The sequence below is a fragment of the Perognathus longimembris genome, chromosome 1, assembly GCF_023159225.1.
Source record: "Perognathus longimembris pacificus isolate PPM17 chromosome 1, ASM2315922v1, whole genome shotgun sequence".
Lineage (NCBI taxonomy): Eukaryota > Metazoa > Chordata > Mammalia > Rodentia > Heteromyidae > Perognathus > Perognathus longimembris.
The window spans coordinates 100,852,617-100,879,765 of NC_063161.1; the positions used below are offsets into that span (position 1 = coordinate 100,852,617).

The following is a 27,149-nucleotide window of genomic DNA, read 5'->3' on the forward strand; positions in this document are numbered from 1 at the left end:
ACCACATATACAGAAAACGGCCAGAAGCGGCGCTGTGGCTCAAGTGGCGGAGTGCTAGCCTTGAGCGGGAAGAAGCCAGGGACAGTGCTCAGGCCCTGAGTCCAAGGCCCAGGACTGGCCAAAAAAAAAAAAAAAAAAAAAAAAACTATGGTGATGTTATTTCTAGTGAAAAATGAATTGCTTATACTTTCTCCTTTCTCGGGTATTATTTTCATGAACATTTCCTTCTGCCTTTGGTAGTAGTCTCCACATCTTTCTTCTAGACTCTGTCTTTTTAGAGTTAACTCCTTTTGTCTTTTATATCTCTCCTTAAATATGTTTTCCTTAAGGGATCCTTCCCTGCCCCTTGCTTTACATAGTTATATATCCCTTAATTATTTTCTGCTAGAACACTTAGTATTTGTAGTTATGCTACTAAAATATAAGCTCCTTGAAAGCAGGGCCCAGAATTTGTTTTGTTCATTATCATATTAAAATTAGTACAGTGTTTGGCCTAGTTTATGTAAGAAATATTTGTTAAATAAATAAGTAAATTAACTGGAGAAGAGAAGGTTAGGGATCAGCAAAAAGGAACATGATTTGTTCCCTAGTCATTATAAATGACAGAACCAGAAGGAAAAATTCCAATCTTTCAACTCAAAAGTTCTCTATTATTCCTAATATTTGTCACTTATAGAAAAACGTATGAAACTGTAACCTCTCTGTACATCAGTTTGATAATAAAAATTTGAAAAAAAAAGAAATTACATTGAGAACCATGCAATTAATACTGTATAAATTCTGGAATGAAAAGTAAAAATACAAATCAAGGAGACAAGGATTATTTCACATAGCCTGAGGTTGGTACCTGGGCCTTCCTTAGCCTTTGAGACATGACGTAGGAATTATGATAGGCAAAGAGAGATGACTAGAAGGTTCTAGGTAGAAAGAACAATTTATGTAATAACCCAGTGATGAACTGGAAGGTATAAAAGGCTTCTGTGTTTGCAAGAGAAGAAGGGGCAGGGAGAGGTACAATCTGAACAGAGAGGCAGACCTTGTATACCAAAAGGAAGGTTTTTCTTCCTTAGCAGAAATGAAAGCCTCTGAGAAGTTTTAAGTAAAGTATAACACAATCAAATTTGCATTTACATGAGATGATACTGACTGCACTATTAAGGATGTAAAAGTGAGACGAAATTGGTGAAAACCATACAAAGATGATGCTCAGGCATCTAAGCATGTCAGCAGGTGCAACAGGAGTGACATTTACTGAGAAGCTATTAGTAGAAAGATCAAGAGTTTAAGTAAACTAAGGGTATCATGAGCTGTCAAAACTGACAACTTTGTTTTTCTTGTGGTTGTTTTTACTGATAGTTAAGAAACCACTTGCTGGGACTGTGGGTAATGGTGAATAGTATGGATTTTAATCACCTTTGGCCTGATGTTCTACTCCCAGTTTGTACATGGGTACTTCTGGACTCAGTGTTTGGAACACAATGAGTATTAGAAAAGAGTAAAATTAGGATCTAACATGTGAAAGAAACATGAGAAAACAGCTTGTTCTTTCTTGAGTATCTTTCTCTATTTTTTCCAAATCAAGAAATTTTAAATAAAATATAATCAAGGCCAATAGGTTTACGACAGCTTATATGTATAAAATCAATTCTAACAATAGCTCAAAATCTATGTATGTACATTCATATGAGACTACTGTCGACATATTGTCTAATGTTTACATTACATTTAAAGCCCTAGGCAAATTTTCTTTGGCGGAGGCCACGTGGCTACTGTATATGTTCTTGGTACATGGTGTATTGTATATATGTCTACCTGACCTAGGGAAGGGAAAGAAAAACAGGGTGTAAGATATCACAAGAAATGTACACACTGCCCTACTATGTAACTGTACCCTTTTTGCAGAACACCTTGTCAAAAATTTTTTGTTTAATTAATAATTACAAATATAAATAAATAAATAAATAAGTTAAAAAAAAAGATCAATTCTAGGAAATTAGCTAATCCAAATTGCTCACGAGGACTTGTACTGAATAATGGATGAACACAGATAGCTCAGAAAGTTTTCCTACCAACTGGGTAAGAATTAAATAGGTAAATAATAAATCAAAGATATGGTATGTTTTGATCTTACAGAGGGTATTTTATGTCAGTTTTTTCATTTAAATTTTGTTAACATAATCTTGCCTCGGTTGGCAATCTGTCACGTATATCGTTTTCACCAAATTAAAAAAAAAAGAATGCCAATGATTAATTGAGAGTGTTGGCCATACAGCGCACTGGAATTCTTGCTATTGTCTGTAGGAGTGCATCAGGAGGTTGATAGGCCTTCCTGCTGTGTGACCAGCTCATGACCACTGCCTTTGTTCTTCAGTATGCAAGGAAAGCAAAGACCATGCTTCAAAATTAGCCATCTGCTAGTAATAAGAATCACTGTTGTCCTCATCCTGTTCATTCTTGTACAGAAGACCCTGAAGACCCACTATAGATGGCAAGCATGTAGGTCAACTCAGTATTCTTGAATCCAGAGTTGAGAAATCTTATATGTCACCTAGGCATTTTCTAAGAAGACATTTACATACAACCAGAGAAAAGTAATAAGGGGAAGTCAACTCTAAGGAAAGTCCAGATTGTTTTAATCACATGAAGTTCTGCCTAAAGCTACAGGGATTCTTGGTTAATCCCAGATATAGCCATCTGGCATCATTTTAAGCAACAATTTGAGAGTCTCAATAAACAGCAAGAGATTTTAAGAAATAAAATATTTGAACTGGAATTCTAAATATGTTTGACATGCATTTTGTTTTCACCAGCAGATTTAATGGAAGTCTTTATTACAATGTTTTCTACTTTTATTGTGCTTATGAAATTGATATAAACATCCAATAACATTTGTCTTCACTTTCTTTAAAATTCAATAAGCACATTTGCATAGCTTAAAATGAACATGTCATTGTTACTACTTTTGGGGTAATTTGTGATTTAGGTTAGACTTCATTTAGTTCAATAAACTATAAAGCACACCCAAGCAAATATAATAATAAAATGAGCCAATGCTAATAAGCCTTTCTAGAATTTGCATCTATTCCTCATTTTATTAATCCATTCACATGTTTTACTTTGAGTTTTACGTTTTGATACTTGTGGAGGATAAACATTTTGATTATTAGTTAGATATTGTAAAAAAAAAAAAGTCCAGATAATTTTAGATACAGTGAGTGTCTAAAATTTTAGACAGTGTCTTGTCACTGTCACCATCATCATCATCATCTCATCATCTTTATCATCTAGCCAGTATTTTACTTTTTATGTCTGGAGTACAGTGTTTAACATACATATCTAACTCTTTTCTTTGTTTTCATAGATCTTAATCTTATTAGAAGAACATCTTTCTTATTCTCTACTCATCAGGCTTTAAAAATTATTTTATTTTATTCTATTCTATTTTATTTTTTATTTGTTTTTTATTTTTTGCCAGTCCTGGAGCTTGGGACTCAGGGCCTGAGCACTGTCCCTGGCTTCTTTTTGCTCAAGGCTAGCAATCTTCCTCTTGAGCCACAGCGCCACTCTGGCCTTTTCTATTTATGTGGTATTGAAGAATTGAATCCAAGGACTTCATGCATGCTAGGTAAGCACTCTACCACTAAACCATATTCCCAGCCACCAATTTTTATTTTAAACCCAGTGGTTCTCAAGCTTTGCTTTTACATAGATGTTCATACATAGAAGGAAACAGTCCATACATTTTCACATGATACAATCTATAATTTTGAAATCATGTGATTCCCAAAACATAAATACAGGGATTTAAGGACCTTGTGCAATCGTTTCAAAGCCTCTCTTGGGTTAGGCTAGGCTCATTTAGTCAGGAATCATTGTTTTAATCAATCTTTTTTATTGAAGTATAGTTCAGGTTCTTTTTTTGCCAGTCCTGGGGCTTAAACTCAGGGTCGGGCACTGTCCCTAAGCTTCTTTTGTTCAAGGCTAGCACTCTACTACTTGAGCCACAGTGCCACTTCTGGCTTTTTCTGTGTATATGGTACCCAGGAATTGAACCCAGGGCTTCATGCATGCTAGGCAAGCAAACTACCACTAGGCCAAACTCCTGGCCCCTAATACAGGTTCTTTTTAAAAAACCCACTGGGTCATATAGCTCTTTTACTCTTTCTTACCTCGCCCATGACAGCTATGGGTGTCTCTCCTGTTGCTTGAGCAACACGATGTTCTACTAAGTAGAACATGTATTCATCATAGAGCAGACGGATCAGGTGGAAGGAGCCGAAGCTAGCAGCACTGCGCAAGGTTAAGTCTCGAATAACCATTGAGCTGTTTCAAGAGAAAAGACATATACAGCCAATATTAGTGAGAATAACTAGAGTTCAACCTGTTTTTCCTCAAAAGAAGTTAAATTGGAAGTCTAAGTAGTAGTACCACAGGCTTTTCAATATTTTCAAAAGCAGTTGCCTCGACACATGTAAACAAGGTTGTAAAGAAGAAATCCTGTGAGAGGATCCTTATTAAACCAATAGGTCTCCCATAGGAAAGACTATTTTGTTACATGGGTATGTTTATTGTTGTATTAAACTCATGAATGGATCAGAATTGGCCATTTTTGAAAGGATGAAAACATATCACCAGTGTAACAAAAAGCAACTAAAATGTAAATCTTATTCATGATAGTTAACTTATAATTTCAAAATGACAAAGGCCATTAGCATATACTTTGCTAAGAATATGTATTTATGCTAGATAAAATATATAAAAATACTAAGCAAATTTTGAGATGTAGTCATTTAGAATATAGATGCGTATTCATAAGGATTCCAGAAAGGTTTGCTGGAAGGCAAATTTATTGACTAGTTCCTTGCCCATTTTCATTTAAATTAACTTTCCATCAGAAGCAGACATTACAAAAGCAATTAAGAAATTACCCTTGGAAAATGTGAACATTTAATTTGTATAATATTCAAATGTAACAACAATAGTTGCTATAAACTCTATTATATTCAAAGTAGAAATGACTAAAAAAAAGTCTTGGCCTTATTAAAGATATGCTGATTATTAACTTTGTTCATGTATTTCAAACTTTTTAATATAAATAGAATAATACATACATGCATATGTGTATGTATATGTATTTCTCATAAATTTTTTGGTGTACCCTTTTTCCAAAGATGATTATAATAATGATAGTATTATTAAAATCATTATTCAACAGGAAGAGAAAAACTCTCACTAAATACACAGCTTGATATTCCTAAGCCTTATTTTGGAATAAAGAATTGTAAAATATCAGGAAAATGGAAAAACTGTAGTTTTATTTTGCTTTTTCACTCTTTTAGTTTCTAGCTACAAATACTCAAATTCTATGCATTCAACTCTGTAAGTGACAAATCATTCACTATATATCTGAAATGTAGAAGTCAGGACTCTGGCACTGGCTATTTGTAATTGACTGCTAATCTCAAATAAATAATTTCGCTGAGTTACATAGTTTTTCTTAAAAAAAATATTAAATCAAGCTGGGCGTAGCTCATGCCTATAATCCTAGCTACTCAAGAGGCTGAGATCTGGTTTGAAGCCTAGGCAGGAAAGTCCATGAGACTCTTATCTCCAGTAAAGTACTCAAAAAATATTGGAAATGGCACTGTGATTCAAGTGGTAGAGTGCTATCCGTAAGCACAGAGAGGCTCAGGAACAGAGCCCAGGTCCTGGGTTCAAGCCCCAGGAACAGCAAAAAAAAAAAAATTAAAAAAAGGAAATCACTGATTTTAGTCTTACTTAATATATGGTTATTTCAAAGATAAAATGATCTAAAGAATGTGAAATTATATACTAACTTATGAAGAGAAGGTGACTTAATATAAATGATTATAACATATAAAGTACAAGTTGTTTCTATTTTGTTTAAGAGATGTAGAGTTTGGATTACTACACAATTGTCAGAGAACCTCCCATTTTTGAGGATCTATTTAGAAAAAGGATAAACAATAAATAAAAAAGGATACCCACAAATTTGATGGTGTATCCAGGTTACCATTATATAATCCTGATTAAGATTACATTTTTTTTTGGTTTAAGGATTAGGTTGAGGGTCAAAATTATGTTCAGTTTCCTTGTGTTTAGTTTTTAGTTTTCTTGTTTTTAGTTATCTGTGGTCCACTGCAGTCTGAAAATGTGAATGAAAATTCTAGAAGTAATAAATTTTAAATTGTATATCCTTAGTAGTGTACTGAAAACCCATTCCACCCTACTTCTTCCTGTGTGGGATGTGATTCATTCTTTTGTCCAGTGTGTCCATTTTGTATATGCCATCTGACTGTTAGTAGCCAGTTTAGGTGTTCAGGTTATGCCATTGGAAAAATAAATAAATCTGCTAGCTTTCAATTATATCGTCGAGTTTTCAAAAATCCAGTAAGCTGGTCATGAAATTATTATAGTATTCTTTAGAAAAGAATCAGTTGAATTGTATCATCAGAGCTCTATCTACTTCAATCTCTCTGTGTTGGGTCTCTGCCCTACATGACAGTACTAAATAACAGTTAACAATTTAATTGGAAATGTATTGTCCACATTAGACTCCTGTTTAGATATGTTGCAGATTTAACTCCACTGATTTTCATGTTGCTAAGTTACCATGAACTCAATTTTTTTTCTAAAATCAGTTATAAGCATTAATTATTTTGTAATGGATGACAGATACATTTGAATATTTATCTTTTATAATTCCTGGCATGGGAATTGCAATATATGTCCTAACATGATTATCAGATCACCTCTCTACATATTGAAGGATGTATCAACATACTTCCCCAAGTGGAGAGGTGAGAACACACCTATAACCCTCATGTAAACCCTGAGCAGTGAGTATGGCTGGTTAAAAAAAGAGTATTTGCTTTGAACATTAGAAGACTTATAGTGCCCTGTTGTAGACAAACTAGGTTCCCCATGGCCTGCTTACAGTTAGGACAGAAAAAAAAATGAGGTCTTGGACATACTAAACAAGTGCTCTACCAATGAGCTATAATCCCATCTTTGAACTCTGTCCTTTAAAAACTAAAGGAATATTTGAGGAGTGGGATGTAGCTCAGTAGTGGAGTACTCTTCTGGCATGTACAAGAGTGGGATTAAAACTCAGCACTACAAAAAAGGAGTAATGTTTGGATAACCTTTACGGTAGCTGGAGGGGATGTTCTCTACTGTTACTTAAAACACTGAAGGAGCTGAAGGATGGCCCACATAACTCCCTTATTTTATCTCATGAAAGGTAGTGACTGATTTTCTGCCCCCTCCCATCCCTCTTAACCTTTGAATGTTAGCATTCAAAGCAAATTTAAAAAGAACAGAACTCCATTTGGCAGCCTGTAAACACACTGAAGTTTTAGCAACAGCTTCTTACATGATTCTCTGCCACTTTACTCCTAAGTTCTGTGCATATAAATATTTACACATATTTTCAGAAATTAGAGATTAACTATCTAATTTCGGACCATGGAAGATCTGTACATGGGACTGCCATATTTACAATGACATTTAAAAATTTACAAATCTTGGCATTTAAAGTGCCAGAAATTTAACAAGTACTCGAGTCCTATTTTTCTAATAGTTTGTGAATACTGGTAGCTTGTGAACATAGCTTCTATTACTCAGTCTGTTCTTATGCCTTAGTAAATAACACTTTGGAGTGTACAGGGACTTACATTTCTAAGCTACTGATTTGGACTACCAGCAGGAGGTATGCATCTGTTTGAAAGTGCCTTTCCTCTGTGGTCCTGAACTGTATGCCTTCAAGTCTTTTTGAAATGAAAATAATAACTATAATAGTGTCTAATAATCACAAGGCAATTATCCCCAACTCAGGGAGGACAGAGGGCAGGCAAGTGATGATCTGCTGGGTTTGTACATCTGCAGAGAACAAGAAATACAAGTAGGTAATTTTCTCTCTTTTCAGGATACCTGTAACAGATCTTTGTGGAAGGCTTCAGGGGTTGTATTTTTAAAATGATCTCAACTAAATATAGGGAAAGTCTCACAGGAAGAAATAAGGGTAACACAGAAAACAATAGGAAGGGGGAAAAAAGAAAACTTGCTTGTTTCTTTCTTATGCAGAGGATGGGTTCTGCCTTTGGTCATACGTTTTGGAAAAGCCAGTTCACATTATTTTTGTTTCATCTATTGTGGGGCACACCTGGAAGTCAACTAGCTGGCCCCACCTGTTTCTTAGTCTTGGGGCCACGTGTGGCTAAAATGGTGGCGCCTAACAACAATGCACAGCTGCTACAAGTGTCTTTGGTTATAACCCGGAGGAAGTTCTGTGGGCTGACGCCCCGGCTCTTCTGCCCTTGATGGACAGCTCATCCCTCCCCTTCCTGCTGATCTTAGACCTGATTGGTTCCTGTGCCTTATATTAGTGGCATGTACTTCCCCAATAAACGAGATCTTGCAACGACTTGTCTCCTAGGCCGTCTGATTGTACTCCGGTGAGGGAGGGCTGGGTGCGGGCAGCCTGTCATCCCTTTCCCTATCTCTCCCACGGGTTGGGGGAGCACGTGGAGGGGGGTGGTGGTGGTTGGGGTGGGGGCTAAAATCCCCTACAACTGGCGCCCAACGTGGGGCACGAAGAAGCGTAGTTTTAAGCTTTAGACAACCCGAGGTAAGGGTATCCCCGAAATGATGGGGCAATCTCACACTCAGCTTTAGACAACAGGAAAATGAACAAAGACTGTTTAAGGAAGAAGAGAGGAGGGGTGTGAAGCGGAGTGGAACCAGACGGACTGGATGAACAGAGTGGAAAGCTGAACCTGGCTGCCTGGAGGAGTGGTACAGAGCCCACCGGAGCTGGCCCAAGGAACGAGATGGAGAGGAGAACCCACCCGGCCTGAGAGGAGAGGAGAGTACTGGAGCAGGGACTCAGTAGAAGCTGCCAGCTCTCGGCCACCACCTCTGTTGTCACATCCAGCACCGGGCCAAGCCCCCGGAGCCCGGATGCTGCTGAGAAGCAGAGCCAGCTGGAGCTGCTGCATGTCCTGAGCAGCACCAGAGCCACCAACACGTAGATGCGGAGGAGGACCAGGAGGAGGCTGCCAAGAGGAGAAGCAGCAGCCAGAAGGGCAAGAGGAAAGGGGGCCGGTTGGGCCCAGGAGCAAGCACAAGGGAGTTCGCGCGCCTCAAGGGCATCCACCCCTGGAACAAGAGCCTCCTGGTGTGTGACGCGGCCTCCCACGCGCTGGCAGCACACAAGCAGCGAGTGGTGGCACCACTGGGGACCAGAGCGCCCGCAAGGGAGTGCGTGGCACAGATTGGTGCTGTGGGCACTGGCGTGGGACAATCCACAGCTGCTCTTTAACTGGCTGTGGGGCCCCAGCAGGAGGGCATGGCACGGAAATGGCGGCCCGAGAACGCTGAGGACGCGACCTGCTGCTGGGCGCTGAGGAGCCCCATCAAGGACAGCTGCCCTGTGCAGTAACAGGACTCCCTCTTGAGTGTCAATCTCTGCCCCCCCAGTAAAACAAAAAGGGGGAGATGTGGGGCACACCTGGAAGTCAACTAGCTGGCCCCGCCTGTTTCTCAGTTTTGGGGCCACGTGTGGCTAAGATGGCGGCACCTAACAACTTGCAGCTGCTATAAGTGTCTTTGGTTATAACCTGGAGGCGGTTCTGTGGGCTGTGACTCCCTGGCTCTTCCGCCCTTGATGGACAGCTCATCCCTACCCTTCCTGCCGATCTTAGACCTGATTGGCTCCTGTGCCTTATATTAGTGGCATGTACTTCCCCAATAAACGAGATCTTGTGCCAACTTGACTCCCAGGCCGTCTGATTGTCCTCTGGTGAGGGAGGGTTGGGTGCAGGCGGCCTGCCGACCCTTCTCCTTTCTTGGCTCATCAGGTTGGGGCGTGCCTTCCCCTTCTCTCCTGCAGGTCAGGGGAGAACGCGGGGTGCGGGGGGGCTAAAAACCCCGACAATCTATCATTCACGGAGCACAGACACCGTTTATATTTTTCTGGGAAAAGTTTTGATGACTAAAGTATTGACTTCTAAGCAAACAAAGTATCTGAAATCCTCTTAGGAAATATTCCAAGATTAGAAGTTTGGAACAGGAAGTACTTTTGGAAACATTGTGATAATACTTTTCAACTCCCTTAAACTGAGAGAAAACAATATTTCTTGTCAACTTGTCTCTCAAGAGCACCAAGATCCAAACCTGAAAATGACTTCTCTGAGGCACTAGTGGGCCACAGAGTCAGGAAGCATCTCAATAGTATGCTTCTCAAATCTCATGAGCAAAAGGTCTGAAACAGATGAGAAGAGAACAAAAGGGAAACAGGTAAAACACCACCAAAAAGTGGCAGGCTTTTAGCCACTGTTTTTTTTGAAGGTTGCCTTTTCCATCCTTGCAGCAGAACCCCACTCAAGAGCTCATTCCAATATTTGCTATCATATGTCATATAAACAGAAAACCCTTTCCCTTTTGGGTTGCTTCTGTCCCTACAAAAATATAAATTTCTATCTGTATAATTTTAGTCAAAAAGTGATTCATATCATTAATAAGCTAAGCTACTGTCTCCTAGGTTATTGGCTGTGCATCAGAATAACTGAGAAGAGTTTGTGTTGCTGTCTTTTTTTTTTTTTTCTTTAGAAAACCAAACTTCAAATTTCTGATCTTGATTATGGGAATCCTTCAACCATTTCTATTTAGTAGGTCTTAAGTATCTTCTACATGCCTCCTAATATCAGAATATTAACTCTAATTTCTGATTTGCAGCATGTTTGAAAACAATTGTTTGAAAACTGGTAAAAATGAAGAATTTAACTAGCTGGCTCTGAGGATACAGCAGAATAGCCCAAAGGATTTCAAAACAGATTGCTAATTCTTCCTCTACAGAGTCTGACTCAGGTACATTTGGTGAGGACCTTACACATTTGTATTTGTAACTTTATGTCCAAATGACAGTGATGCTACTGTTTCAGGGACTAGTTCTGAGGATCAATGTAGAAGAGAACAAAAGAAGAACAATAATAACATCTCATAAAGAAGCCTCAATAAGGTCTAAATAAGAGGAAGGACTAAATCTCTTTGCTGACAGCTTCTGAATATAGTCGACACTAGAATCTGAGATAGTCTCATTGGAAGATTTGTAGGGATTCAAACAAGAGAATTTTCTTTCCTAGCAGGAAGTTAATTTCCCTAAAAGTCCTGATTTTGTCCCACAATGCTGCAATATTTAAGGTGGGTTGAAGAGAGTTACAATGGGAGTGGTACAAATTCTAAACTCACTTCTTGGTTATAAAATTCACATGGGTACATGTGCACACATCTGTATGCTCACACATACACACATACACAAACACACACACTTTTAAAACAGAAAGAAAACTTAGGGAGGATGAGGGTGTACCTGTAGAAAGACCATTTTAGCAAGAACTGTCTGGCAGCTTTAGGGAAACTGGGCCTTCCTTCATAGGGTTTCAGTGCTTGCATCATCACATTGTCCAGCCACGCAGCCCACTGCTCCAGTGTGCTCTGCTGCTGAAGAGTCATTTTGAAATCTGTTTCTAGTCTCTGAACCATGTTGTCATCACACTGGCATACCCAGGAAGCTTGCTCCTAGGAGAGGTGACAGAAAACAGAGTAGGAGTTCAATGACATGTCTCTTCAGTGTCAACACAGACAATATGTATGAAAGGTAATTTAAAATCAAAGTTTCAGAGACTTAAAATAAGCAAGATGTAACTTCTTGTCCATTACAAAACCAAATTCATCAGGTTTAGATTTTCAGTATTCCTCCTTGCCTGTAAGCTGACCAGTTTTTTTTCTCTCTCTTTTTATATTAGTCTGCGAGTCTAGAACACATTACTTGAGGAAAATGGATGACTCATCGTCTGTAGCTCTTTTGATTTATTCTTTTCATGTCCTTCTTTTCTCCCATTCGATAAAACTTTACAATCACACCAATTGAGAGAATTTAGAGTAAGTAAGTTGGACAAATAGATTCAATTGGCCAAATGTTATCCCTCAAGATTAAACCCAAAGCAGAGTGGAGGGTCCTACGTAGAAGCATATTACCATGTAAGTTTATGGGCTGCTGAAAGAAATCACAAGGTTTAACAAAGCAAAGCGACAAATGTAAGTGAAGTCACACAACTAAAAACAATCACAACAACAACAAAAAGCGTTCTGGAATAAATGTACACATGCTACCTGCCAAGAATTTTGATTACTGCAGTTTTCCTTTTGGTTCTGCTTGGGAAGTTTCCTGTATGGTAAAAGCAATGAAAATAGGAACTTTGAAATTTACTTTTTAGTGGTTGCCACAAGTTTCAGGATTTTTCCCCAATGTTATACTTTTAAATTAAAAGAAAGAAAAATCTATTATCTCAAGGTCAAAAAATATTGATTTGGTATTAAAATATTTGACTGACAACCAGAAATGATAGACCTTATTCTAGATCTAAGTTAACCAAACTGACCTCAAGCAACTAAAAGTTTGACCTTTGTGGGCTTCAGTTTCCCTGAGCATAAAGTGAGATAAGTGAAATTTAACAAGAATTTTTAAACTTGGTTCACTGTATCCAGATCATTTTTGAAGATGGGATTCTCTGAAGAAATGTCCCCAAAAACCTCTCAACTCTATACACAAATCACTGACTATGTTTACATTTTCCTAAAAACAGTATCTTTATCTTTTCTCCTACATGACTTACAGGCCAAGTTCTTTTCAAATTTATAATTTTGACCTGACAAATCTCTAATCTTCATCTTTCTAGGCTGAACATCTCTTGATCCTATAAACTTTACCTTTTCCAGGGTGATTTCAAACAAAATGCCCAATGTCCATTTATTTTATTTCCCTAGGGAAACCTATAATTTCTTCTCTTCCTTATTTTATCTAATAAACCACAAGGTATTCCATGTTGCCTTTTAAATATGACATATTTTAAATAAATGAAAATGATTATGGAGAAAACTGAACACAAAGATACAGAAAAAGGAAAAAAATATTAATGTCTAAATGGCAAGATTATATCCAGAGGTAAATGTGCATATGAATATCCTTCATGTACCAATGAATATAATACTTTCACATGCTATAGTACTTATGCATATTTATCATTTACAGTGTTTTATCAATATATCTACTCATATGTTAAACTCTTAGAATGTTATAATATTTAAGTATATATATATATATATATATATTTTTTTTTTGCCAGTCCTGGGCCTTGGACTCAGGGCCTGAGCACTGTCCCTGGCTTCTTTTTGCTCAAGGCTAGCACTCTGCCACTTCAGCCACAGCACCACTTCTGGCCATTTTCTATATATGTGGTGCTGGGGAATCGAACCCAGGGCTTCAGGTATACGAGGCAAGCGCTCTTGCCACTAGGCCATATTCCCAGCCTCTATGTATAATATTTTAATTAAGAAGATCATATCAGTCATTCTCTTAGATATTATGCCTAAATTTTTTATGTTCATGTTTACTTTATAAACTGTAGCTATAGTTATTGACATTCCACATTGGCACTATTGGCAATTGTCATCATTGGAAAAGGAAGAATAAAATGTATTTCATATAATTATATCATACACAATTCTCAGTTAGATATAGGAAAAAGAATAAAAATGAAATTAAAAGTAGGGTAGAGGGCTGGGAATATGGCCTTGTCGTAGAGTGCTTGCCACACATATATGAAGCCCTGGTTTTGATTCCTCAGTACGACATATATAGAAAAAAACAGAAGTGGCGCTGTGGCTCAAGTGGTAGAGAATGATACCTATTTATACTTGAAAATGTGGAGCTACATTTCTTTTCAATGAATGAATTTATTTCATTACATACATAAATATTTATAGAAGCAGTTCCATGCAATGAGATGTTTGTTTGTTTTAACTTTTATTCTTATAAGCAAGAATTAGTGATGTTATAACTCCATTTGGCTTACTTCCCTACTTATTTCTGTATGATGGAGTTATATAAGAGGAATGAATAGTTAAGATACTTTACTTATGGTGTCAAATGACTCCCAGAAATGTTTTATCAAGTTTTAAGAGTCCAAGAGAGCACCCATTAAGGAATTGTAAGACTCAAGAAGGTCACTGGAAAAGTTTATACTTCCATCAAATCTGGTCATTCTTTCTTGTGATAGAAAACATGTACACTGAACATCTTAACATTTCTGTGTATATAGTTCAATGGTGTCAACTACAAGTATGAACATGTCTCTGGAGCTTTTCATCTTGCAGAACTAAAATGTTATTCTCATCAATTTTTGTTTGTGTGTTGAACTTCCTTCTATCCATGGAGGAAATTTCAGTTATTAACCATACATGAATTTCTATTTAAGTAAAAATTAGTTTTTGCTAAAAAAAGATGATAATCTAAAACTTAATTTAGAGAAATAAAACCATAGCACAGTTTTACAAACTGTTTTACTTTATATTTCATTTTATTACTCTCTACATTGAATATGTAGTAACAAAGCAATGAAAAAATTCCCTTAAAGAAATAGATATTTCAATTGTCAAAGCAAAAAACGAACATTTAGAGTTCCCAAATTTACATAAAAATTACATCCAAAATGAGAAGTAGTGACACATTAAATACAGAAACACAAGTATATGTAATTGTGACATTATCAACTCAGTCTCTGCAAACCTATTTGGCCCATAACATAGATATCAACTACTCAGTCAAAAAATAGAAAAAAATACAGTTGTAATAATATCAAGTGAGATAGACAACCAATTATACTAAATAGGAAAATTTATTTTCAATATATGAGGAAGAGAAGATTTAGTTAGAGGAGAATGATACAATGAAAAGGGGTTTGTGGCTAATTTGAAAGAAAATACCAAGTTCTTAGAATATTATCATATAGATACAAGTGATATACTGTTTGAAATTAAGTCTTGTTATACAAGCATTACAGTTTTAATGGTCAGTCTTACCGACCTTTTATCTTAGAATAAACAGGGACAACTTTTCTATGATCAGAAGGTGATAAAAGTAGAATATAGCCTGGTGCTGGTGGCTCAAGCCTGTAATCCTAGCTACTCTGGAGGCTGAGATCTGAGGATCACGGTTCAAAGCCAGCCTGGGCAGGAAAGTCTGGGAAACTCTGATCTCCAGTTAGTCACCAAAAAAGCCAGAAGTGGAGCTGTGGCTCAAGTGGTAGAGTACTAGCCTTGAGCAAAATAGGTCAGGGACAGTGCCCATAAAATAAACCAATACCCACACCTATGAAAAGTAAAATGTAGAGTGAAGCACTTGCCACTACATTTATGATTCAATGAAGAAAGGAAAGTTTCACAAGGGCAGATGCTAAGCCCTAAAGGGCTCAGCATTTAATGACTGTCATAAAGGACACAGAAAAAACTCAGTCAAACTTAATAGTAAGAGCAAACTTAAGTCTCCAAGCTGCTGGGTAGAAAGTAGATAAATAAGAGCAGACACACAGCTGATCATTAGTATGCAAAGATATTGTCAAGATTGGTGTTGACTAGGAAAGACCTCATTAGTATACATATTAGATAGGACTGTAAACAAAAAAAGCCACATATGAAAACATCGCTACTATAAGATATAAAACATTAATGACTTTCTCAGAGGTCATTATGAATCATTCCTATAAATATTTTCTATTACTGATCTAAATTTATTTTTGAAACTACAAGTGGTCTTATTAGTGTGACTTCAAAATTCCTTTCTCTTTAAAACTTAAAGATTTGAAATAAATATTAGGGTGCAGGTTTTAAGGCACTATAAACAATATTCTCAGTAAATTTCATGTAAATTAATTGAAATATTTAAAATAGATGGCTTTGGGCTGGGATGTAGCTCAGTGGCAAAGTGTTTGCCTAGCAAGTGCAACATCCTGGATTCGATCCCCAGTACCAAAAAAGAAAAGACAAAAAAAAATACAGTTAAAAAAAATAGATGGCTTTGCAAACCTGAGACAGTTTGCTCTTGTAGAGCTTAAGCTTTGGTAACTGTTTATGTATATGTAGGTGTGTTGTAGCTAGCATGCTTCTGTTTATATGAAATTATATATATTCTACATATTAACATATGAAATGTATAATATATATGTATATATACCCATATACATACAGACAGAGACAGACAGACAGAAAGTAATACTTGATTGCCAAGGACTGGGAGATTACAGAGATTGGGAGGCAACACATATACAAGGTATAGAAGTTGTTTTAGGGAAAGGAGAAGTTCTAAGATTGATTTCTAGTATAGAAGTATTTTCTCAATTTATCATCTATCTATCTATCTATCTGTCTGCTAATTTCTGCTAATTTGAATAATGATGCTGTAAAACATCTAACACGTTGAACATCTCTAATCTGAAAATCCAAAATGCTTCAAATCCTGCAAATTTTTGAGCAAAAGTTTTAGGTTTTAGAACATTTCAGGTTTGGGGGTTAGGGATAATCACAGAAAAGACTACTCAAATATACCCAAATCTCAAGAACTCCAAAGTAAGAAACATTGCTAGTCGCAAGCATTTTGGAGAAGAGTTACTTAACCTGTGTAAGTTTGAAGAACTGGATGTTTCTAGTTCTCTTGGGTATATTTAAGTGAGTTGAATTGCTCAGTCATATGGCAACTCTATGTTTATAAGAATGCTAAAGTAATGTTCTTAAATTAGCAATTTTCAAGCCTACTTTAGGGCTGGGAATATGGCCTAGTGGCAAGAGTGCTTGCCTCATATACATGAAGCCTGGGTTCAATTCCTCAGCACCACATACATATATAGAAAATGGTCAGAAGTGGCACTGTGGCTCAAGTGGCAGAGTGCTAGCCTTGAGCAAAAAGAATCTAGGGACAGTGCTCAGGCCCTGAGTTTAAGGCTGCCTCCCCCCCCCCCCCAAAAAAGTGTACTTTAACTTATAAGTGAATAATTTAACCGCCAGTTTACAAAGTATTGTTTTTCACTTGAACTCCTAAAGTAGCCAAAATTATTATACCCAAACCTTTTCCCTTTTTTCAAGGGAACAAACATTTCCTAGGGATCCATGATAAACTTTTTAGTTCTTTCAAGGTAGGCTACTATAATAATGAAAATATCTCTGTGTTGGCATCATAGAAATGATTAAATTTATAAACAATAATCTAAGACAACCATTACAAGGTGGGAAAGTATAGCACAGAGTGGTTAAGAAAGTTCCCCAAGATTCCACACATATTAAATAGAAGAGTAATTTCTTGCCTCACTTCAATGACTGTGTTCTCCATTATCCTTTAATGAGGCAGCAAACTGGTGACATTTTTTTTCCTTATTTATTGTCAAAGTGATGTACAGAAAGGTTACAGTTTCATACATTAGGCCTTGGGTACATTTCTTGTATTGTTTGTTACCTCCTCTGAATATAAATCTCAATAGTATTTAATCACACACACGATACAGGTACATTGGAGGACTGAGGAGTGGCTTAAGCCGTAGACTGTTAGGCCCTGAGTTCAAACTCCAGTACCTCAATTTACAAAAAATAGTAATGACATTGGACAGAGTACCTGGACATTGGCGAAGTCAACACGGTTGAGGTCATTGAGCATCTGGTTGATCTGGGAAGTGTTCTGAAGCACTGCTCGGGCTGCCTGGGCCAGGTGATTGAGCGATGTGTATCTTCGCAGAGTCTGGGCAAAGGCACTTACAGCGGCAACCTGGAGAGAAACCCAAGTAAACTGGGAAGCATTTTTCTTCCAGTAAATGAAACCACTGTGTACTCATCAAATTTTCTCTTCCTTGCCAAACTTAAGTGCTTCCCTTTGACTCTTATTTCAAATTGGTTTGGTGAAAGACTTTACTTAAAAATTGTAGAATTTAAATCTCTTAAATCAGGGATTATTTTTCTTTTCAGCATACTGAGGTCAAGATCGAAACTCACACATTTTTTGACATCAGAGTATAGCATTAATTAAGCCAGTCTTGAAAGTAACTCCTCACACACACACACACACACACACACACACACACACACACACACACACACACACACTTTGTCTAGGGAAGTACAAATATGCTAATGTACATTTTTTATTTTAATTCTTTTTAGGATAGCTAGGAACTAGGAAAATAAAAACGTGGGGCTGGGGATATAGCCTAGTGGCAAGAGTGCCTGCCTCGGATACACGAGGCCCTAGGTTCGATTCCCCAGCACCACATATACAGAAAACGGCCAGAAGCGGCGCTGTGGCTCAAGTGGCAGAGTGCTAGCCTTGAGCGGGAAGAAGCCAGGGACAGTGCTCAGGCCCTGAGTCCAAGGCCCAGGACTGGCCAAAAAAAAAAAAAAAAAATGTGGTTTTATTTGAAAAAAGCAAATTATATTATATTATGTCATAGCTTTTTATTGAATAAAAATACTTTTTAGACCACTATCATTTAGATTCATTCTAAAGATTTACAAGTTGGGTGACTTTGGGGTAAAATTAGAGAACTCATAGTTTTGGATGGGATATAAATTTATCAGAGATAAACAAGTAGAAATTTAAACGGGCTAATCAGGAAATATCCGCTTGCCTCTTTTCATCCTCCTTTGTGCTCTGTCCAGGAGACTAACCAGAATGGAATCTATTAACCCTCTATCTTCCAGGGGGTTGGCCAATTATAAGCACTGCTAGGAGCTGGAGGATATGAAGAAATAGTGGTCATACTACTAGTTTCCAAAACTCTAGTATCTCCTCCTTTGTATATAACTTTTTCTTTTTCTAAAGAATATCATGATCCTGGGGTAGTTGTAAGCAAAGGAGAGGATTCAAGATTACTAAAGGCATGGCCTTTGCCTTCCACTCTTTAGACTTAGAGATGTTAAAGTTTTCCCACTATAGTTAGTCCTTAGATACTTAACAATTTCTCCTTGATTTTCATAACTCTGTTCACACTTTTGGAAATAAAGTTTCTTTAACAATACCTTCAGTTGAAATATAGCATTTGTTTCTTTCTAGGATCCTGAAAAGTATAGTTTATGTTGAAAGATATCAAAACAATGCAAGAAAGACTATATTATGCACACATACAACATTGTTACACACACACACACACACACAGTAGACCTACCGATTCTAACTTTTAAAAAATGTTAAAAACCACTAAATTTACTATTGCAAATATTCCTCCAGATCTGCAAACTTTTTATGTATATATAAGGAGCAAGTAGATGAGTCAGCTTGTTTAGTAATACAATGTTTTCACAGGCAAAAAATGACCTATATCAATAGAGCTTTAAAGACTATATACTCACATACCCTCAAAAAACGTGTTTCATAGTTTTCCATTTTATGGTTTATATTAATCTGGTACATAGCACATGACAAATATGGGGTTAATATCACCTATATGTCACCGTATTCAATTGTCACAATCATTTTATTAAGCACATATTATGCTTTAAAGAGATTAGAAAGCTTTCTCAAGGTTATAAAAAACTTTTAAAGTGGTAAAATTTAAACTCAGATATTTTGATCTCTACCACAACAATAGTTGTTGATTGAGGTTGAAATTGTGTGTGTGTATGTGTATGTGTGTGTGTAAAATAGTGCATAATATGCTACATTGCTAATATACACTGATATACTATGCGATAACTATTCATTTGAAGGAATGGCTTCCTAAATGGAACAAAGAAGCAAACTTTGAAGTGTACCTTGGTTTGTATCATTCTCTGTGGAATATTGTTCATGGCATTGGAAAGCCAACCTTCAAGGCTTTTTGCAAAATTTCGAATGGCTTGGGTCAAGGCACCTAAATGGTAAAAAATAAAAGGAGAGCAAGAAAAGAAAAACCAAAGACCATTAATCTTTATGCTGGAATAAGGGGAAAATGCACATAACATCTTATATAGTACAGAGGAGGCTTTACAGTGCTCTCACTTACAAAACTTTATTCTTATCAATTTCTTACAGCATCAGAGAATTAAGGACTTTAGTTCTTCTAAAACTATTTTCTTTCCAGATACTTTTGACACTTTGTTGGGAAATAAAAATATACAAAAATATTTTTGCTTACAGCAACATATACCAGTTGTGAATATACTTAAGGAATTTTTCTATTTGGAATAATTTTCTTTTCATTAATAGCGTTGTGCTTACAGGCTAATCATTTTCTTTAGAAATTCTTTGATTGATTTCTTCATTTAGCTACATCTTTTGTTCAAAAGAAATAGCACAGTTTCCCGCCCCCCCCCATGTAGCTATTTATACTAGAGTCCATGAATCAGAGTATGTCTTTCTTGTTGAAGTAAAAAACAAGACTATCCAACATGAAAATTTTTAATCGCTATTTTCTACTTCACTTAGTAGGTAGAAATAAGAGATCAGTGTCCTGAAACTGCTGCCAAAGACACCAATGCTCTTAAGCTAGTCCTAAAATGGACCATTTTCTGTTCTGCGCTTGTTTGCTAAAACCTGAAACAGGGATAAAGCCCCATGAGAAGAATTGTATGGTGGTCATAAAATGATTAGTAGTATCTTCAATTATTAGTGATAGTTGTGACAATTTTATAGTATGGAATATGCTTATTAAGAATACTCAAAAACCCAGTCCATGGCATTTAAAATACGATGTGCCCATGGCTGTATACATGTTTATTAATAAGTATTTGAAGCACCCACAGCATAAAATTCATCTCCATAGGTTCACTACAATGTGGTAGATGCCAAAAATCTGTACTCTATTTTAAGAAATGAAGACGTTACATTTTTTTTGGCCAACTGCTCCCCAAATATATTAATGATAAATTATTTGTTTTTCTTTCTGTGCTCAAGTGAGTCAGATATGCTTCTGTGTTACTTTTGTCAAAACAAGTTTTAGAAGTAATTTAGCTCACTCAAGTTATTTGCAAAGGACATAAATTTTACTGTTTCAATAATAAAAGCAGCTAAGTTTATTAATTGGTTAAGTGATAGAAAAGATTTGAATGGTCTAATATCATTAGAATAAAACATTTAGGTAAACTCTTAACCATGAGAACTGGACACAATGAATCAGAATTTCTTGAGAACAAATCTTTTGATGTTTCCAAAACTTCCCATATTCGCCATAAAAGAAAAAAGAAAGAAAATATCTTTCTGTTGTGCTATGTACTCAAACCATGGAGCGCAGGCATGGATGGAAATGAAAAAGAGTGAAAAAAAATTAACACTTTTGAAGCTCAGTAAGTCTGATCAAGACTCCATTTGTTAATCTACATATTCCATTTTTTCTATTATTTAATTTGAAATGTCAATGCTGACCTTGTTTTACCTAGACAAATTATGCAAAGGAAATTTATAAAGAAAATAATATTATGCATACTAATTACATATTTTAAACTTTTTTGCACTAAATTATATTCTGGGCCACATTTAAATACCTAATTGTCCATTTTGGTGTTGTGAGTTACATTCTTATATAGTATTTCACACCTAATTTTTTTTTCATTTTCAGATACATGTATTTTAGAATATAGTAACTTCAAGCTGACTTTAACTTAATGTGATCTGCAGCATTCTTTTTTGCTAAAAAAAGAAATCCCATCTGGACAGAAACTGGTAGAGTGAAGTACTAGTAGTCAGGAAAATATAATTTTAAAAAATAAAATTAAGTTTTATCTCTCTATAGGCATTCATGTAAGATCAAAATTGTGCAGACTGACTCTAACAACTTCTAAAGACTTGTGAATGGATAATCTGGAAGTTGAGATCTATCCCATATCTGACTTGTCTTAACCTGCCCACTATTAGAATTAAAATGCATGCAACTCAATGATAGCTATCCACACTGATTTTATGCTGTATTTTTTGGTAAGCCTCATTGTAGAGTGGGGAATTAAATTTCCAATATTCCTTTGTAGGGTAGTACATTAATGCATCTTGTAATTTCAAAGATAATAAAACTGCTGAGTTTTCTGCTGAATGTAGAGACAAATTACTTGACAAAAATACACTGCTTTACAAATTTGCAAAAGACAAAGAGCAAGTGTATTTTGTACTTCAAATTCTGGGACTTAAAGTCAAATAAAACTGATACATTTAAAATAGGTAACAGTTAGTAGTTCAAAAGCTAAAGTCTTATGATGCTAATACAAAAGCTGAAGAATTCAGAATTGTTTAATGAATATTGATGCTGTTGATTTGCCTCAAAAAAGAAAGACCTCACTGACATCTCTTCTTGTGTCTCATGAGAAGACACATCTTGGTGGCAAAATGTCATAGGATAATGAGCTGCCCTATGCAACTCCTTTTAGACATCTCTAGAGATGATCGCTCAGAGCACAGGGAACAAGTGGGTAACAAGGAAAATCAGACTCTGGAACATAAACCAGTGGAGAATTTGCATAAAGAAATTTTCCATGATGAAATCATTTTTCATCAATATTTGGTCAGGGAACTTGGTACAGCTAAACAGGAGAGGAACATATTAGCAATTCTAGTTTTAAGACTATGTTGGCAGGAATTCTTTGGTTTTTACTTATTGGTCCATAAGTGTTATGTTCATCAAAATCCTATGTAAATGTGTATAAGGCTATACTTAAGGCAGTGGAAAATATATAAACCACTTTAAATTCCACTCTTACCTATGTATTTAGAAAAAAGGTACAAACATACAGATGCTAATACCTTCCTCTTCTACTATTTATATTTTATATATTTATATATTCTCTGGAATAATTTAGCAGAATTCTGTGAATAGCATATTTGAAATACATAGTTGGCAATTTCACAAGGTAAAGGGTTGATTTTATCTTATTAATGTTAATGTAGAATAAAAGTATTCTGTTTCCTTAATTTCACTGGTCTGAATTCATACAGATGCGGGTGTAAGACAGTTTCAACGGTTTTTTAACAGTATTTGTAGTAGCAGTTTATAGTGATAGCTCTGTTAGAAGTTACTTTTAAAAGCACAATCAATTAAAAAAGAAATATAAGCTATGTAATTCGTATTTGCTTCATAGTAGGGATGTATTTGTATAGTCATCTAGACCTTTCTGTCAACATGTTAGTAAACCATTACTGCTAATGGAAACAGAATCTGTCATTCTTAACATGATATCGGTGCTAAGGTAAATGGTTTCAAAATGAATCCAACTCCACTGGAATCCAATAAAAATTCTTCTTCAATCAAAGCAACCATGAAAATACTAGATTATACTATGGATTTCAATAATTTTTTACTACAATGAAAGGGACCTTGGGTTGGGTTATTTTTTTCATGATTGGCTATCTTGAGGAGTGTTCCTATGATGAATTCATTGGGTCTCTCACATATATAGGTTGGATATTTTATTATTCAAAAAGAAACCAAAAGACTAGAATACAGGTCATTTCTTTGCTTGACTATATATTTTTTTCTTCTACACTGATTTCATACAATATTCTATGTTGCATGTGTTCTATTTGACAAAATTTAAATGAAGCTAGGATAATTCTAGATTGTAACCGTCACTTCCCAAAACTTTTCTGGGCGGTATTATGAGAACAAAAGCATCCATAGTTGTCTGCATTTAACTTACTAGGAATAGGTCTAAGGACGTCGGGGATGAGAATCTCCACCAAAGCCTGGTACATCCCATGGTCACAGTTACACATCCATTTCAGGATAGACTCATGTTTGCACAGAGTTATCAGCTTTGCTTTCGGAAGTCGACTTTCTATTTCACTCAGATTGCTGGTGTGAATAAATGTAGCAAATGAATAGATGGCAAATGAGGATAAAAAAGAAAATGGACTTTAAAAATAGTTTATCAAAGATTATTGAGCTTAGAACTACACCACCATTGCAGTGGTCCACATGGTTGGATATATATGTATATATATATAAGCATATATATATATAGAAACACTCCCCCAGAGCTGCCTAGGCACATTTATATCTTCTGATGGTCTGAAAAGGCAGATATGATAAGTCATTCCATGAAGGTGAATAGCTGTACTAGTCCCCCAAATCGATAACATGGGAGCTTTATATACACTAAAACCTCAAGAGAGCAGTTTGTGGTTTACTTCTAGGATGGCCAAAGTTATCCGTCTCCTCACAGTAATGTTATCAGGTAAGGTTCACAACTGGTATACATATCTCTACTGTACTAGCTAGGACATCTACTAAGGAATGAAAATCAATTGGAAATATTGATTCTGACCTTGATTCAGTAATGGTAGTGCCATCAGTTGGAGTCGAGGGAGAATAGCGCCAGAATGTTTGCCATAATTTTTCTATCAGGCTAAACTGAAGATTCACAACAACATCCAATATTGCCTAAAAAACAAATAGTCAAATCACAACACTCGTTGTACTTTCTCTAATTCTCTTACTTTATTACCAGTTGTTCTCTCTTAATGTAGCATTTCTAATTTCCTTCTCAATATGAATCATGTGATTTGCTCTTTCTCTTCCACTAGAAATGCCCTGATGGTGCTATACACAAGTCACTTGTGTCTACAGAGTATGGCAACATGGGCATTCTAAAATGTGACACATTATAAGTATATGCAAGACCTAGTAAGAAACAAAGGCTATGGATGAACTAATAATTCACGTATATTGTTTGCAAGTTGCAATAATAATAAACCATCTTTGAGGACATAGAAAAAGAAGGGAAACTTAATAACTTCCCTAGCACATACATGTTAAAATGCCAATTTCACTGTATTACACTATCTTAGTAATAAAATATTGAAGCTAAGTAATAATTTGTATATTGTATTTCTTCAAAGTTTTGCAAAGGATTTATTTTAGAATAACTGGAGAAAGCAGAAGAAATAAAATAAAGGGGAAACATTCCTTGCTTCCCATGTAGTAAACAAATGGGAGCAAAAACTCCTACAGCATTTTCTTGTTGAAACAACAAAAAAAACCCTACATTAAAAAAAATCAGCAAGAAACACAGAAAAGTACTTAGTAATATGTCCAGATAGTTTCCACGTGGAGTTATAACAGATTGCATTTCAGGCTGACAGTAAAAAATAATTAAAAATAAGTAACTTTTGTTCTTATTGCTTACATATTAGAATGATACCAAACTATATTTTAGTGACTTATAAATAGAATAAAATGAATAATTAGCAAAACAGTAATGCAAATTTATTTGATTAGCTCTATTTCTAAAGATAACAAATTGTCTTTCAACATAGAAAGAGAAACATGTTTTCTCAGTGTCAATGGCTCATGTCTATAATCTTAGCTATTAGGAGGCTGAGGACAATAGGATTTAGTTTCTAGGCCAGATTAGGAAGAAAAGTCTATAAGACCCCTTTCTTAATCTCTAGCTGAGTGTAACATGCATGCACCTTTCATCCCAGTCTACATGGGAGTCTGAGCTTGGAGAAAGGGTTGCCTGATGATATGCACCTATATACTTATTAAAAAAAAACACTCTAAAACAGGTAAATCATGGTTCCGGTAGGAAATAAAAATTAGCACAGAAAATGGGCTGGGTTTGACTTGAGTGGTAGAGTGCATGCCTAGCAAACATAAGGCAAAAGCCACTACCACCAAAAACCAAACCAAAGTAAATGTCATAATAACTACTATGTACTTGTTGCAGTATTTCATTGATAAAACTTAACATCTCAATGATTTAGGAAGAAAAAGATAAAAAAGTAACCAATCATCCCTATTTTATGCTAAATATTATCAACAGTTTTTTTTTTTTTTTTTTTTTGGCCAGTCCTGGGCCTGAGCACTGTCCCTGGCTTCTTCCCGCTCAAGGCTAGCACTCTGCCACTTGAGCCACAGCGCCCCTTCTGGCCGTTTTCCATATATGTGGTGCTGGGGAATCGAACCGAGGGCTTCATGTATATGAGACAAGTGCTCTTGCCACTAGGCCATATTCCCAGCCCTATCAACAGTTTTTAAAAAGGCAGAATTAGTATGTCACCTCCTAATAGGAAGCCAATGATGATGAGATTTTATATAGTTAAAATTACTTGTGGATCATAAGTTAATAACATGAGTAAAATGGAACTATCTTTTCCAACAGAAATAGAGACTGGCTAGAAATGAAAGGGAAGAACAACTCTGGAAAGATCAAGCAGGCTAATGTGTATTTCTTATACAATGGTTTCCAATCCTGCCCTCACTTTCACTGTTCTTCACTATTTTCATCCTATTCTCCCTCTCCATTTCTTACTTCTCTTTGGTTACCTACTGCTTTCCTTACCGCTTTCCTTGCACTTCCCTTTGGGCTGGGTGACCACTAGCAGGCCAAGTGTACAGGTTTTTGAAGAGTGTGAAAGTACTTGAGAGGCAGGTGGAGAAAAAGCTGAGCTAACCTTGCTAAGGCTGTGGGCTTGATTATCAAAGAACACAGCATTCTGTGATTATTCTGAGCATTCAAAGACAGAGGTAGTCAGTATAATGTGTTTGATGTCATCAAAAATTGAGAAGTAGGCCAGGTAAAAGAGTCCCATGAAGATCTACAAAACTTATAGAGAACAGAGACAAACACAGGACAATCTCGAATCCCAGTATTTTGGGTAACAAGAAGAAATCATAACTTCATATTTCTAGTTTGTGTGAACAGTGTCAATCTGCTCCCAAGTATGATATAGAGAATACTTGGTGCTCAAAACACTTCAAGGATAATTCAGACAGTAAGAAAAACTGAAACCTGTTTGCAAGCACTTTCTAAGAAATAGTAGGGAATGCTGCAGGCAGTTCAAAACTAATGTAGAGTAAATTAATTACCCTCCTTAGCAAAATCACAAATGAAAACCCTGAAAATTAAGGGAAGATAGATGTCTCTTATTTCAGGCAGGAAGAAAATTATTATAATTTCTTTCTTAATTGTAGTTCAAACATTTTCTAGGAGACATCTCTAAAAGTATAGAGTGACATTTAATATTTTACATACCACCATGAGATTGCTATAAGATTAGAGAGGCATTAAAAAAAAAAGAAAAAACATCTATACCAACTTGTATGAAAATTTGTACCTGTTCCTTAAATAATAAAAACAATGGCATTTTCTTTTTTTCCCTTTACTTTTCCATTCCCTCTTTATTTTAATTTAATATCATTGTCAAGGTGATGTACAGAAGGGCTACAGTTACATACGTAAGGTAGTGTCAAACTTGTTACCCCCTCCCTCGTTTTTCTCCCACTTTCTCTCCTTCTAATCCCCTCAAAGTTGAACAGTCTGGTTTTTTTTGACAAGGGTTAGTTATG

At 36.0% G+C, this 27,149-nt stretch overlaps 1 protein-coding gene across 11 annotated transcripts in view; it reads right to left on the reverse strand.

The window, feature by feature from the left end:
* The window catches only part of Rfx3 (regulatory factor X3), a 242,910-nt gene that overhangs the window by 21,998 nt on the left and 193,763 nt on the right, over positions 1-27,149 (reverse strand). For 9 of the 11 annotated variants that reach the window (XM_048344023.1, XM_048346027.1, XM_048345482.1 and 6 more), the window contains 6 exons: positions 24,124-24,239; positions 23,497-23,651; positions 19,651-19,748; positions 17,522-17,671; positions 11,393-11,601; positions 4,170-4,323 (listed from right to left, as the gene is read on the reverse strand). In XM_048344023.1, the coding sequence (XP_048199980.1) occupies positions 4,170-4,323; positions 11,393-11,601; positions 17,522-17,671; positions 19,651-19,748; positions 23,497-23,651; positions 24,124-24,239 (882 nt within the window). Of the gene's footprint in view, positions 1-4,169; positions 4,324-11,392; positions 11,602-17,427; positions 17,672-19,650; positions 19,749-23,496; positions 23,652-24,123; positions 24,240-27,149 lie in introns of those variants that run through there. The other 2 variants (XM_048348277.1, XR_007211313.1) reach the window with 2 other exon arrangements.